This window comes from Loxodonta africana, chromosome 3 (genome assembly GCF_030014295.1).
Source record: "Loxodonta africana isolate mLoxAfr1 chromosome 3, mLoxAfr1.hap2, whole genome shotgun sequence".
NCBI lineage: Eukaryota > Metazoa > Chordata > Mammalia > Proboscidea > Elephantidae > Loxodonta > Loxodonta africana.
The window spans coordinates 108,067,949-108,083,906 of NC_087344.1; the positions used below are offsets into that span (position 1 = coordinate 108,067,949).

The 15,958-nt window shown below is 38.8% G+C and overlaps 1 protein-coding gene across 2 annotated transcripts in view; it reads left to right on the forward strand.

Moving 5' to 3' along the window:
• Positions 1–15,958, forward strand: part of IL23R (interleukin 23 receptor) — an 80,172-nt gene that overhangs the window by 57,395 nt on the left and 6,819 nt on the right. For both annotated transcript variants that reach the window (XM_064282110.1, XM_064282109.1), the window contains exons 9-10: positions 9,645–9,750; positions 12,927–13,017. In XM_064282110.1, the coding sequence (XP_064138180.1) occupies positions 9,645–9,750; positions 12,927–13,017 (197 nt within the window). The remainder of the gene's footprint in view (positions 1–9,644; positions 9,751–12,926; positions 13,018–15,958) is intronic.

Sequence of the window (15,958 nt, forward strand, 5' to 3'; positions counted from 1 at the left end):
CTGTTAATTTCCCTGGGCCTGAGATAGGTCCTGTTGAGCACCTAGAGCCATCCTCCTGGCCTTGGAGAAGGAATAAATTCATAATTGGGGGAAAAGATAATTTGCCAGCTCCACTAACCTGGGGAGCTCAGGACAGAAGCAGCTCCTGTCCAGGTATAAATGGTCCATGGACTTTGAATACATTTTCCCCCTGCATGGACCTGTGTGGGCCTATTAAAGGAGAATAGGCCCTTGTTGGCAGACTACAAATATTTCAGATGTGCAGTGGAGAGGTGGCTGTTTGATGTTCGACACCGCTTTGACTATTAAACAGGGTTCTCATCTACCCACATCAGGGGCCTAAGGACTGGTGGCTCTACTCAGGTCACCCAGCCACCCACGATAGGGGTGCAAGGATAACTGGTACTTCCAAGTCTTTTAAACCAAAAACTTTGGGTGTCCATGGTCTGTCTGCAGAACCCAACCACCTGCACACTCTAGGGAAGAGGGATGTGCTTTCCTCAGAGACACTTGGGGGATGATTCTCAGCCCACCGCCTTGTTCAGAGCATGACCCCTGCTGCAACCAGGTACCAATACCTACACCAATCACCCCTGCCCCTCTAAGACTGTAGGACAGAGCCTGTACCAAACACTTGGTGAGTAGCTACCTGGACACCTGAGCTGAATCCATACAATAAAAGTGAATGGACTCCTAGACTGATATACCTAATAACAGCTCTAGCCATCTGGTGACAGGACATCAAAACTTCAAAGGTGAAAATAAGCTGTCTCACTCAAGCAACCCATTTGACCATATCAAAACAAAACAAAGCAAGAAGCTAGGATACGGGAAGCAAACATAAAATAAGCTAATACGATAACTTATAGATGGCTCGGAGACAACAGTCAATATCAAATCACATAAAGAAACAGATCATGATCACTTCAACAAGATCTCAAAACAAAGAATCAAGGGATCTTCCAGACGAAAGTACCTTCCTGGAATTACTGGATGCAGAATACAGAAATTAGGCAATATGCAGAACAAGCCAAGGAACACACAGATAAAGCAGTTGAAGAAATTAAAAAGGCTATTCAGGAACATAATGAAAAACTTGATAAGTTGGAAGAATCCATAGACAGACAGCAATCAGAAATTCAGAAGATTAACAGTAAAATTACAGAATTAGGCAACTCAATAGAAAGTCAGAGGAGCAGAATTGAGCAAGTGGAAGGCAGAATTGGTGAACTTGAAGATAAAGCACTTGGCACCAATATATTTGAAGAAAAATCAGATAAAAGCATTAAAAAACATGAAGAAAACTCAAGAACCATGTGGGACTCTATCAAGAGAAATAACCTATGAGTGATTGGAATACCAGAACAGGGAGGGATTACAGAAAATACAGAGAGAATTTTTGGAGATTTATTGGCAGAAAACTTCCCTGATATCATGAAAGATAAGAAGATATCGATCCAAGATACACATTGAACTCCAAAAAGGTAGATTTTAAAAGAAAGTCACCAAGACATATTATAATCAAACTTGCCAAAACCAAAGATAAACACAATTTTAAGAGCAGCTAGGGATAAACGAAAAATCACCTACACAGGAGAGTCAATAAGAATAAACTCGGACTACTCCAAAGAAACCGTGTAGGCCAGAAGGCAATGAGATGACTTATATAAAGCATTGGAGGGAAAAAAATTGCCAACCAAGAATCATATATCCAGCAAAACTGTGTCTCAAATATGAAGGTGAAATTAGGGACATGTACAGATAAACAGAAGTTTAGGGAATTTGTAAAAACCAAATCAAAACTACAAGAAATGCTAAAGGGAGTTCTCTGGTTAGAAAACACTGGAAAGAGCAATCAGATGTCAACCCAGAAAGGGAAACCACAAAAATAAATCAAGATAAAGAAAAATGCTCAAAACAGGGAAAGAGCAATGTTATTATGTAAAAGAAGTCAACATTAAAATAATAAAGAGGGACTAAGAAATGTAGTCACAGATCTTTTACATGGAGAGGAAGACAAGGCGATATAAAGAAATAAAAGATAGATTTGAATTTAGAAAAATAGGGATAAATATTAAGATAACCACAAAGGAGACAAACTATCCTACAATCAAAATGAAATACAAGAAAAAAATAGAGACTCAGCAGAAACAAAATCAACAACAACGAATAAGAGAAAAAGACAATATAAAAAGATAAACTACTCAGCACAAAAAATTGAGTGGGAAAAAGAAATTGTCAACAGCATACAAAAAAAGTCATCAAAATGACAGCACTAAATTCATACTTATCCATAATTATTCTGAATGTAAATGGACTAAATGTACTAATAAAGAGGCAGAGAGTGGCAGAATGGATTAAAAAAAATCCAGCTATATGCTGCCTACAAGAGACACACCTTAGACTTAGAGACACAAACAAACTGAAACTCAAAGGATAGAAAAAAATATATCAAGCAAACAACAATCAAAAAAGAGCAGGAGTGGCAATATTAATTTCTGACAAAATAGACTTTAAGGTTAAATCTATCAGAAAGGATAAGGAAGGACACTATATAATGATAAAAGGGACAATACCCCAGGAGGTTATAACCATATTACATATTTATGCACCCAATGACAGGGCTGCAAGATACATAAAACAAACTCTAACAGCATTGAAAAGTGAGATAGACAGCTCCACAATTATAGTAGGAGACTTCAATACACCACTTTCAGAGAAGGACAGGACATTGAGAAAGAAGCTCAATAAAGACACGGAAGGTCTAAATGCCACAATCAACCAACTTGACCTCACAGACATATACAGAACACTCCACCCAACAGCAGTCAAGTATACTTTTTTTTCTAATGCACATGGAACAGTCTCTAAAATAGACCACATATTAGGTCATAAAATGAGCCTTAGCAGAATCCAAAACATTGAAATATTACAAACCACCTTCTCTGACCATAAGGCCATAAAAGTAGAAATCAATAACAGAAAAACCAGGGAAAAGAAATCAAACACTTGGAAACTGAACAATACCCTGCTCAAAAAAGACTGGGTTACAGAAGACATTAAGGATGGAATAAAGAAATTCAGAGAATCCAACGAGAATGTAAATATTTCCTATCAGAACTTTGGGACACAGCAAAAGCAGTGCTCAGAGGTTACTTTATATCAATAAATATACACATACAAAAAGAAGAAAGGGCCACAATCAAAGAATTATCCCTACAACTTGAACAAATAGAAACAGAGTAACAAAAGAAACCCTCAGACACCAGAAGAAAGCAAATAATAAAAATTAGAGCAGAATTAAATGAAATAGAAGACAGAAAAACAATTGAAAGAATTAACAAGACCAAAAGCTGGTTCTTTGAAAAAATTAACAAAGTTGATAAACCAGGAGCCAGACTGACAAAAGAAAAACAGGTGAGGAAGCAAATAACCTGAATAAGAAATGAGATGGGTGATATTAAAACAGACCAAACTGAAATTAAAAGAATCATATCAGATTACTATGAAAAATTGTACTCTAACAAATTTGAAAACCTAGAAAAAAATGGATGAATTAGAAACACACAACCTACCTAAACTAACACAAGCAGAGGTAGAACAACTAAATAGACCCATCACAAAAGAAGAGATTGAAAAGGTAATCAAAAAAACTCCCACCAAAAAAAAAAAAAAAAAAAGGCCTGATCTGAGGCTTCACTGCAGAATTCTACCAAACTTTCAGAGAAGAGTTAACACCACTACTACTAAAGATATTTCAGAGCACAGAAAAGGTCGGAATATTCCCAAACTCATTCTATGAAGCCAGCATATTCCTGATACCAAAACCAGCTAAAGACACCACAAAAAAAGAACATTACAGACCTATATCCCTCATGAACTTAGATGCGAAAATCCTCAACAAAATTCTAGCCAATAGAATTCAACAACATATCAAAAAAATAATTCACCATGACCAAGTGGGGTTCATACCAGGTATGCAGGGATGGTTCAACATTAGAAAAACAATTAATGGAATCCATCATATAAATTAAATAAATAAATAAATAAAAAACAAGAATCACATGATTTTATCAATCGATCAGAAAAGACATTTGACAAAATTCAACACCCATTCATGATAAAAACTCTCAGCACAATAGAAATAGAAGGGTAATTCCTCACCATAATAAAGGGCATTTATACAAAGCCAATAGCCAACATCATCCTAAATGGAGAGAGCCTGAAAGCATTCCCCTTGAGAATGGGAACCAGACAAGGATGTCGTTTATCACCACTCTTATTCAACATTGTGCTGGAGGTCCTAGCCAGAGCAATTAGGCTAGATAAAGAAATAAAGGACATCCAGATTGGCAAGGAAGAAGTAAAAGTATGTCTATTTGCAGATGACACAATCTTTTACACAGAAAACCCCAAAGAATCCTCAAGAAAACTACTGAAACTAATAGAAGAGTTCAGCAGATTATCAGGGTACAAGATAAACATAAAAAAATCAGTTGGATTCCTCTACACCAACAAAAAGAACATCAAAGAGGAAATCACCAAATCAATACCATTTACAGTTGCCCCAAGAAGATAAAATACTTAGGAATAAATCTTACCAGAGATGTAAAAGACCTATACAAAGAAAACTACAAGACCCTACTGCAGGAAACCAAAACACACCTACATAAGTGAAAAAAACATACCTTGCTCATGGATAGGAAGACTTAACATTATAAAAATATCTATTCTACCAAGAGCAATCTATAGATACAATGCAAGTCTGATCCAAATTCCAACAACATTTTTTAATGAGATGGAGAAACAAATCACCAATTTCATATGGAAGGGAAAGAGAACCCGGATAAGTAAAGCATTACTGAAAAAGAAGAACAAAGTGGGGGGCCTCACTCTACCTGATTTTAGAACCTATTATACCGCCACAGTAGTCAAAACAGCCTCGTACTGGTACAACAACAGATACATAGACCAATGGAACAGAATTGAGAATCCAGACATAAATCCATCCACATAGAGCAGCTAATATTTGACAAAGGCCCAAAGTCAGTTAAATGGGGAAAAGACAGTCTTTTTAGCAAATGGTGCTGGCATAACAGGATATCCATCTGCAAGAAAATGAAACAAGACTGATACTTCACACCATGCACAAAAAGTAACTCAAAATGAATCAAAGGCCTAAATAAAAAATCTGAAATGATAAAGATCATGGAAGAAAAAATAGGGACAACACTAGGAGCCCTAATACATGGCATAAACAGTGTACAAAACATTACTGACAATGCAGAAGAGAAACTAGATAACTGGGAGCTCCTAAAAATCAAACATCTGTGCTCATCCAAAGACTTCACCAAAAGAGTAAAAAGATCACCTACAGACTGGGAAAAAGTTTTCAGTTATGACATTTCCCATCTGTGCCTGATCTCTAAAATCTACATGATACTGCAAAAACTCAACTGCAAAAAGACAAATAACCCAATTAAAAAATGGGCAAAAGGTATGAACAGGCATCTCATTAAAGAAGACATTCATGTAGATAACAGATATGTGAGAAAATGCTCAGGATCATTAGCCATTAGTGAAATGCAAATCAAAACTACAATGAGATATCTTCTCACCCCAACAAGGCTGTCATTAATCCAAAAAACACAAAATAATAAATGTTGGAGAGGTTGTGGAGAGACTGAACACTTATACACTGCTGGTGGAAATGTAAAATGGTACAACCACTTTGGAAATCAATTAGGCGCTTCCTTTAAAAGCTAGAAATAGAACTACCATATGATCCAGCAATCCCACTCCTTTTAATACATTCTAGAGAAATAAGAGCCTTTACACGAACAGATAGATATATGCACACCCGTGTTCATTGCAGCACTGTTTACAATGGCAAAAAGATGGAAGCAACCAAGGTGCCCATCAATGGATGAATGGATAAATAAATTATGGTATATTCACACAATGGAATACTATGCATTGATAAAGAACAGTGATGCATGTGTGAAACATTCCATAACATGAAGGAATCTGGAAGGCATTATGCTGAGTGAAATTAGTCAGTCGCAAAAGGACAAATGTTGTGTAAGACCACTATTATAAGAACTTGAGAAATAGTTTAAACTGAGAAGAAAACATTCTTTGATGGTTATGAAATGGGGAGGGAGGTAAGAAGGGAGGGCGGCACTTGCTAATTAGATAGTAGATAAGAACTATTTTAGGTGAAGGGAATGACAACACAGTACAAGAGAGGTCAGCACAATTGGACTAAACCAAAAGCAAAGCAGTTTCCTGAATAAACTGAATGCTTCAAAGGCCAGCATAGCAGGGACAGGGGTTTGGGGACCATGGTTTCAGGGGACATCTAAGTCAATTGGCATAATAAAATCTATTAAGAAAACATTCTGCATCCCACTTTGGAGAGTGGCGTCTGGGGTCTTAAATGCTAGCAAGTGGCCATCTAAGATGCATCAATTTGTCTCAACCCACCTGGAGCAAAGGAGAATGAAGAACACCAAAGATACAAGGTAATTACGAGCATAAGATACAGAAAGGACCACATAAACCAGAGACTACATCATCCTGAGACCAGAAGAACTAGATGGTGCCTGGCTACGACTGATGACTGCCCTGACAGGGAACACAACAGAGAACCCCTGAGGCAGTAGGAGAGCAGTGGGATGCAGAACCCAAATTCTCATAAAAAGACCAGACTCAATGGTCAGACTGGGACTAGAAGTACCCTGGTGGTTCTGGTCCTTAGACCTTTTGTTAGCCCAAGACAGGAACCATTCCCAAAGCCAACTCTTCAGACAGGGATTGGACCAGACAATGGGATAGAAAATGATATTGGTGAAGAATGAACTTCTTGGATCAAGTAGATACATGAAACTATGTTGGCATCTCCTATCTGGAGGGGAGATGAGAGGACAGAGGGGGTCAGAAGGTGGCGGAATGGACACAAAAAGAGAGAGTTGGAGGGAAGGAGTGTGCTGTCTCGTTAGGAGGAGAGCAATTAGGAGTATATAGCAAGGTGTATATGAATTTTTGTATGAGACTGACTTGATTTGTAAACTTTCACTTAAAGCACAATTAAAAAAAAAAAGTGATTCCAATAAAGACAAAGTGGGGAAAAAAAAAAAATTAAGCAACCACTATGTGCCAGGCACTGTTCTGGGTGCTGGAGAATCAGCAGTGAACAACATGAACAAAGCCCCTGTCTTCAGGTAGCCTAATTCTAGATAGACAAAGGAGAAAAATAACAAACAACAGGAAGAAAAAAGTCAAGTAGTGGTAAGTGTTATAAAGAAACAGTAAGCAAGGGAAGAGGACTTTGAATTTGGAGATGTGAATCAATTATGAGCCAGGTACTTAGGTTCAGTAAAAAAAAGTTGCCATGGAGTTGATTCCGACTCGTAAGGAGCCTATGGGACAAAGTAGAATTGCCCCACAGGATTTCCAAGGAGCAGCTGGTGGATTCGAAGTGGCACCCTTTTGGTTAGCGCTCTTAAGCACTACGGGTCTATAATTACCTATGTCTACACAGAATTTGCACCTTAATATTTCTGTGAAGATTGTGGAGGCTAGGAATTTATGACAGTTCTATGAGAGAATTATCATTATCTCTATTTTATAGGAGAGGAAGCTTGAGTCTCACCAATTTTATAATTACGTCCCAAGGTCACAACAAATAAGTGGCAGAGTCAATTTGAACTCAGGTATCTCAGACTTGTGCAGTTGGTCACTCTGCCCTACTCCTTAGACCCTTTTGCCAACCCCATGTTAACATGGGGGTTCCCTATCCTCTTCCAGGTGCTAATGCCAAAGGGTGTGAGGCAGCTGGTATGCTCATTAGTTTCTTGAAATCTTCAGCAATAGCTCATTAAACCCAAAAACCAAACCCATTGCCATCGAGTCAATTCTGACTCATGGTTACTCCATGTGATGCAGAGTAGAACTGCTCCATAGAATTTTCTTGGCTGCAATTGTTATGGAAGAAGATTGCCAGGCCTTTATTCAATAGCACTGCTGGGTGGGTTCAAACTGTCAACATTTAGGTTAGTAGTCAAATACAGACTGTTTGTGCCACCCAGGGACTGTAATAACTGATCACCCTTAAGAAAAACTAATTCCATACTCCACTGAGACTTTGGAGGAAGCTAAAGCTGTACTGCCCCACCCCAGTTGGCTTTAGGAGAGGGACCAGACAACCTGGAGACACCCAAGTGTGTGGTAGGTGCAACTGGGAAATAACCAGGGCAGGATCAATACAATACCTGCTATATGGCAACTATCCAATAACTATTCCATTTGCTGAAGGGAGGAGGGAAGGGAGAAAGGAAAATGGAAGAGAGGCTGTCTTAGTTACCTAGTGCTCTCATAACAGAAATACTATAAGTTGGTGTCTTTAAAGAGCAGAAATTTATTTTCTCACTGTTCTGGAGACTAAAAGTCCAAATCAAGGTCTTGGCTATGTCAGTTCCTTCTGTGTGCCACTCTCCTAGTTCTGGTATCTGCTGGTGATCCTTGACATTCCTTTGCTTGTAACGTTCCTCACAGTTCCTCTGTCTTTCCCAGTGTGTTTGTGTCTCTGTGTCTATTCTGATCTTTTTATAATTCAGAAATGATTAGGTTTAGGAGCCACCCTATACTGATATGAACTCAGCTGATTGATTAGATTATGGAAGATGATTACATTACATTATATGAGGAAATCTGCTCTACCCAAGGCTAACTGATTTAATCACATGTAACTATTCCACGGCAGGAACTAGACTAGTTTATGGCCAAACTGCTGGGAACCAGAGCCTAACCGAATTGGCACAAAATATTTACCATCACAGAAGCCAACCCTCGGCATGGCTCTGGAGCAAACTCCAGTGTGATAAATCAGGTCTCAATTATATTCTGTTTTTGAAAACAAGGCTTATCATGTACCAGGGAGAAAACATGATGAGCCTGGTAGGTAACGCACATAGGCTATATTATAGTAATTATTTAAAGATTTCAGGTGATTAATTAAATTTCAAAAATGCAAAAAAACAGTGTAAAATAAAATGTGAGTGCAAGACAAATAGCAATTTTATTTCTTTTTTTATGATTACATATATTGTTCTAAGTAGAGCGAAAATCCTTTCTCAGCAGGAAAAATTTCATAAGCAAGAAATTTTGAAGAATGGTGACAAGCCGTACATAAATTCTGTTTTCGTAGCACAAAAGATTTAAAAAAAAACAAACCACAGTTTTGATTTTGGCCAGCTTTAGACACTGTGACAAGCAATTAGGATTCTCACCTGTGTTGGGCAAACCGAGCGAGGTTTATAACTGTTTAAATAAAATGTGCATATGCATGCTCAGAAACGTGTCTAATGCTGACCACAGCTGCCAGAGAGGCATTTCTAGAAACCCACTGGTATCAGATATGTACCGCCCATGTTCTCACACAAAAGGTTGTTTCCTGGGGTACAGTCTTGCAGTTTAGAAGGGCAGTCCCTTCGCAGCCCAAGGTAAAGGTTAATTTTGTTCTCTCTTCCTCTTTTTCTATGAGCTCTGTGGTCTTCGCTTTGAGCAGAGTAGATAGAACAATGATTCTGGCATCAAGCGGGTGCTATTGCTTTTTAGCTAAAATTATTTTTCTTTCCTTTCAGACCATAAGCAACAAGACACTGGACTTTTATCAGGAATGGTCTTCTTTGCTGTTATATTGTCCATTCTTTCTTTGATTGGGATATTTAACAGATCGGTCCGAACTGGGTAGGTTTTTGTAGAATTTTTGTTTTCTGATTTAGACCGTATACGTGCACCACGAAAACATAAAGTCAATTCAGTTACTAGCTTAAAAAAAAAAAAAAAAATCCATTAGCCTTTTTATTCAGAGAAAGGGAAATTAAAAGGTACAATATTTGACAAGTACCTACCCCTGCCAAACTCTTTAGAAATGTCATTCATTTAATCCTCACATTGACCCTGCCTGAAAAGCTTTATGGTCTGTTTTACAGATGATTTCAACAAGGCTTAGAGAGGCTGAGTTGTCAGCCCAAGGTCACTAAGCACTAAGCCAGAAATCCAGCCACTATTTGAATCAAAGCCCGTGTTCTCTCTTTTACTACACAGCCTTTTCATTTGCTTCAGGTTTTTCTTTAGTGCCTGGATTTTTGAGAGTCTTTAAGTCATAACCTGCCTCAAATTCTATCTGAACAAATCAGCTGAATCAAATTCTGTCCCACCAAATCAAATCTCTAAAGAGAAGTGGGGCCAAGGCAATACTTGACTTTGTCACTTTACTGTCAATTGTGTGACCAAATGCTTTAGCATCTAGCCCTAATCCCTCTTTCTTGGCCTCCTGCAGTCATTTTTTACAACTTGATATTAGCAAAGACAGTCTAGTTGTTGAAAAGTGAGCCTTTGAGGAAAGGAAGGTCTTTGCTTTTCTAAATTTTACTAAATTTATGGAGTGTTTCCAACCTTTTAAGAGATCAGAGTTGTTTGGTAGGCCAGTCTCCCAGTATATTTAATTACAGATTTTGACAAACGTTAACGTTTTGGCCAAACTGGTACTGAGTTGTATCTTACTGCCATCATTTTTTTCCTGAGATTATCTTTCTTTCTTTTACATTTATAATCAAAATACAGTAGAAAGGCTAAGTAAGCTGTTCTAAATAAAGTATACTAATGATTTTTTTTTTATTTATGTAGCTTTTTTCCTCAGAACCTAAGCAATACTTGGAAGTTTAAATTATACATTAATAAACATATCCCTGATGCCTTGCAAGATGTGTGAACAAATATGAACTTTATTTTAGATTGCTTTAAAATAAGCCTCTTGAGATCTTAATGTTTAAGCTGGTACTACATAAAAATATTAATATTTGTGTTATTATCCAAAGATGTCCTACATAGATTAAAAAAAAAAAAAAGCTAACTTGGTTATCTAAAATAGCCTAAAAATGAACTTTTAGTTGGTAATGACATATATGGAAATAGAACAATTATATTCTAATTTGATTCCTTAAGTAAGCATTTTTTTAAAAAAGATAAAAGAAACAAATAATTTCCATGTAACTATTTTATATATGAGCAGATACTGTTATTTAATATAACTACATATACATTAAGTCTTACTTCAGAAACAGAACTGGAAAATGGAGGGCAAAATATTTCAAATATAATGAAACCCAGAGTGGGTGGTGGCGGTGTTGTTGTTAGGTGCTGTTGAGCAGGTTCTGACTCATAGTGACCCTATGCACAACAGAACGAAAACACTGCCTGGTCCTGAGCCATCCTTACAATCGTTGTTATGCTTGAGCTCATTGTTGCAGAGTGGGTAAAGGCACATAAATATGTTCTCTCCATATCAGCATGCTGTCTAAAAACTTTTCTAACAATATTGTGAACTTCACTAATTTGGCCTGGTTTTAGGCATACAAAAAGAGTGTGAATTAGTGAAAAAGCTGAATCATAAAATATTGTATAAATATGTATAAAGAAATCAGTTTTACTCTAAAGTAGGCCAAATTAGGCTAGCAAAATTAACTAGGCCATTTTAGTTGTTACCTAGTAGAACAAGTTCTCAGAAAGCCCGTGTTATGGGTTGAATTTTGTCCCCCCAAAATGTGTGTCAAATGGGCTAGGCATTGATTCCCAGGTGTGATTGCCCACCATTTTGTCATCTGACGGGATTTTCCTATGTGTTGTAAATCCTACCTCTATGATGTTAATGATGCGGGAATACAGGCAGTTATGTTAAGGAGAAGGGACTCAGTCTACAAGATTAAGTTGTGTCTAAAGTCAATCTCTTTTGAGACATAAAAGAGAAAAGGGAACAGAGAGACAAGGGAACATCATACCACCAAGAAAGTAGTGCCAGGAGCAGAGCGTGTCCTTTGGACCCCAGGGTCCCTGCACTGAGACGCTCCTAGTCCGGGGAAGATTGATGACAAGGACCTTCCTCCAGAGCCAACAGAGAGAAAAAGCTTTCCCCTGGAGCTGGTGCTCTGATTTTGGACCTCTAGCCTACTAGACTGTGAGAGAATAAACTTCTGTTTGCTGAAGCCATCCACTTGTGCTATTTCTATTATAGCAGCACTAGATAACTAAGCCTGCTTAAACACAAAAACAAGCCTGATCTGTCATTAATGGTCCATTATGTAAAAATGTGCCTTAAATCAAATCGGTCTTTTAAGTTCCTGATACAACATGTTTGTTCAAACCAATTTGTACAGTAAACACAGAAAGTGCTTTGATTAACACCCCAGCAGTGCCAGGAGGTAGCTAGGGGTGAGAAGCGGTCGTTCAGAACTTCTTTTCATCACCTCCTCTCCAGTGATCCTTAATAAGCAAGCACACAGGCTAAGTAAAGACCTCATTTTCACTGTGCTATCATTTTTTTTATCTAAATGGAAGACAAGTTTCAGCCTTTACTCCATCCACATAAAGAAATTCTGGAGCTGTCACAGTCACTGTACCCCTCTTTGGAATTATTACAGGAGCTCAGATTATAGGGTTTTACTATATAACCTTTTCTTCTTTAGTATTTTTAATATTTAATATTTGGTAATGGTCACCTTGGAAAGTTCTATAAAATATCCCTTAAGTTTTTCAGGTTTCCACACTGACGTCTCCTGCTTATAATGGTTTGTCACATTTAACATGTGTACAATTTCACCACCAGGAATGTTACCTTGAATCTCATATGAGTTTGTTGAAATTTTCCTGCTCTTTAGAAAGAAGAATGATAAAGACTGAAGTACAATCTGAAATCAACTTGCTACTTAATTTTCTTAAGTATGAGGTGGAAATCTTAGCTCCTGCATCAGGAAGTTTGATTTTCATTATGTCTTCCATTCTAGTTGATTTCCTAATCTCCTTTACTGATTACCTGCATCAATCATAAAGTAAAATATTTCTAATGTGTCATTTTTGGTTTTTAGAATTAAAAGAAGAATCTTATTGCTTATACCAAAATGGCTTCTTGGAGATATTCCCAATATAGAAAACAGCAATGTGGTGAAAATGCTACAGGTAACCAAACACCGCCAAACAAAAACTGAGGTGCAGCTAAGACCAATAACTAGAGTAGAATTTCCATTCAAATGCATAAATATGTGTATATATTAGTATATAAAAACTAATTGCCATCAAGTTGATTCTGACTCATAGAGACCCCATGTGTGTCAGAGTAGAACTGCGCTGCATAGGGCTTTCAATGGCTGATTTTTTGGAAGTAAATGGCCAGGCTTTTCTTCCGAGGTATCTCTGGGTGGACTCGAACCACCAGTCTTTCTGTTTGCAGCCGAGTGAGTACATTAACTATTTGCACCACCCAGAGACATCTGGGTTATATATACATATGTAGAAATAAAATTATCCATATTTCAAATAATACTTAAAAGATAGAAGAGAATAGAGTTGGAGAGGGAGAGGGGAAGAGAGAAGCAAGAAACAATGCTATTTAAAACGGAGAAGTGAAGAGGAAGATTATAGACCAGGTGCCAGAGTTACCTGGTGACCAGGCTATTAGTAGATGACTTCAGGGACAAAGGGGGAGGGCAGAAAAGATCAGTGGAATAAGCCTTAAATACTCAAAGGTTTTCTTCATATATGAGATTGTAGGAGCAGGTAGAGCCAAGGAGCTCACCTCGTCGCTCCTGAGATCTAGTGGAGTGTGAGAAAATAAACATGAGAGGACTATGGAGAAGGTGTCACCAGGGATGGGCCAAGTTTCCATTTTGGCGAAGAAGACAAGAGGGCACACAGGGAAGACCCTGAGGCTATTAGGGACCTTGCTGGTTATGGAGGAGATGCTCCAGAGCATACAGGGGAAGCGTCTGCTAGGTGTGTTCCTGCTACTTGTTGGCACTCAGGCTCGACTTTCATGGGATTCATAACCCAGTCAGTAAGACAGACACATCATCCAAGCATCAAAATGCATTGATGTAAATGCAGTGACGGAAATAAGCCCAAACATCGAAGGAGGCACAGAGGAAACGTTTTGAAAGACAGAGGAATTGCTCAGAAAAAGGAGAGAATGTTCAAAGTAGAAGGGGACAGCAGGAGCAAAGCACAGAGGTGAGAACAGCCTGCTGGCTGTTGCTTATTGAAAAGTTCAGCAAGAGCAGTGGCTGGAATAATTCTGTTGACCAGTGGTTTTCAATTTTTTTTTTTCTGTTTGTTTATTTAATTTTTAGCCTGGGAACCCTTTGTTCAAATGATGTGAGGAAGCCAAGCATTTGTAAAACAAACAAAAGTTATTCTGTTTGAAGTTCTGGTGAGAGAAAACCAGAGGCGCATTAACCAACTCTTTCCCCAGCCTCAGCAGAGTCCTAAGGCAGTAATTCTCAGCTTTGGTTGTGTGCCTCCATACCCAGGCCACATTCTAGACTCACTGAGGAGGGAGCAAAGGGGGTGACACAGGCATCAACATTTTTTAAAGCTTCCCAAGTGTTCCCCTCTGCAGCCAATGTTGTGAAGTACTTGCTAAACTATTGCCAAAGATAGTTAGGAGTCACTGAAGAGTTTTCCACTGGAATAGACACAGCCCCAGGAAAAAGGCTGAGTAGGAGGGTCAGAGCCATGAGAGTACTGTGGTGTGGGCCAGGTGTCAAGGATCTGCAGTACTGATGCTTCGTAAAGGCTGGTAAGATAGGTGTGATGGTGTCTTTGGATTATGGCAAGGAGCGGGTCCCTGGCGATTCTGGCTCAGAGGTTCATTTGATAAGTGAATGGAAGGGGAAGAAGTGAAGACGAAGTGTTCAGACTTCTTTTGATGAGTCTGGGCAAGAGGAGAAATGAAGAGAGAAGGCCCATATTGACACATGGTAGGCTCTCACCTACTTGCGGAAGGAAGGAATAACAGAAGCTTAAGAGCAATGTGGAGTCAGGAGAGTGTTTGTTTTATATCAGGCAGACTTGAGTAGGACAATTACAGAGAGAGGAAAGAGAAGGGAAATTGATTGAACAAGACTCTGACGAAGAGGGAAGGGGATGTTTTAAAGGGGTGAGGTGGAGAGGTTCATCTTGAGCTGGAGGGGGGCTTCTTGTTTCCTGATACTTGAAGGAGAAAAAGGGTGTGGACGTGACTGAGTGATTCTGGAGGAAGTAAGATTGCCTACTAAGAAGTCCCTGGGTGATGCAAATGGTTAAAGGGTTCGGCTGCTAACCAAAAGTTTGGAGGTTCCTGTCTGCCCAGAGGTGCCTTGGAAGAAAGCCCTAGTGATCTATTTCCAAAAATCAGCCATTGAAAACCCTATAGAGCACAGTTCTACTCTGACACACATGGTGTCCCATGAGTCGGAATCTGCTTGACGGCAACTGGTTAAATATTGCCTAATAACAGTGGAAAGGTCCCTAGGTGGCACAAATGGTTTGCAGGCTGCTGTTAACCTAAAGGTTGGCAGTTTGAACCCACCCCAGGGTACCGCAGAAATAAAGAAAGGCCTGGTGATCTGCTTCCATTAAGATTACAGCCAAGAAAGCCCTACGGAGCAGTTCTACTCTGTAACACATGGGGGTGCTATGAGTCAGAATTGACTTGACAGCAACTAACAACAACAACAGTAACAGTGGAGGGGTAATCTGCAGTGTCTGAGCCCACATATGTAATGAAGTACACAGTTAACAATTAACCTAAGGCTAAGTATATATTCACCAAACCGCAGATAATAAATACTGTACTCTTGGTATTAACTCCATTTAATAATTCTATCTTGATCCCCCACTAATTATTCTAGGAAATGAGGTCTTTAGATGCTCAGAGAATTGTCTCTGGCCTCATTGTGATCAGATCCCCTTATTCCTTTGCTGTCCTCATTCTGGAAGAGCCCCTGTTGCTTTTCTGTATCCTTCATTGGTGTGATTCAACTCCAAACCGCCTCTCCACTCAGCCGCCAGCCTGAAGTGAGGAAAATGCTCCTTCTTCGGAACATAGCCACATTGCACTCAGTTTCCTGCAGCACACCTAGTA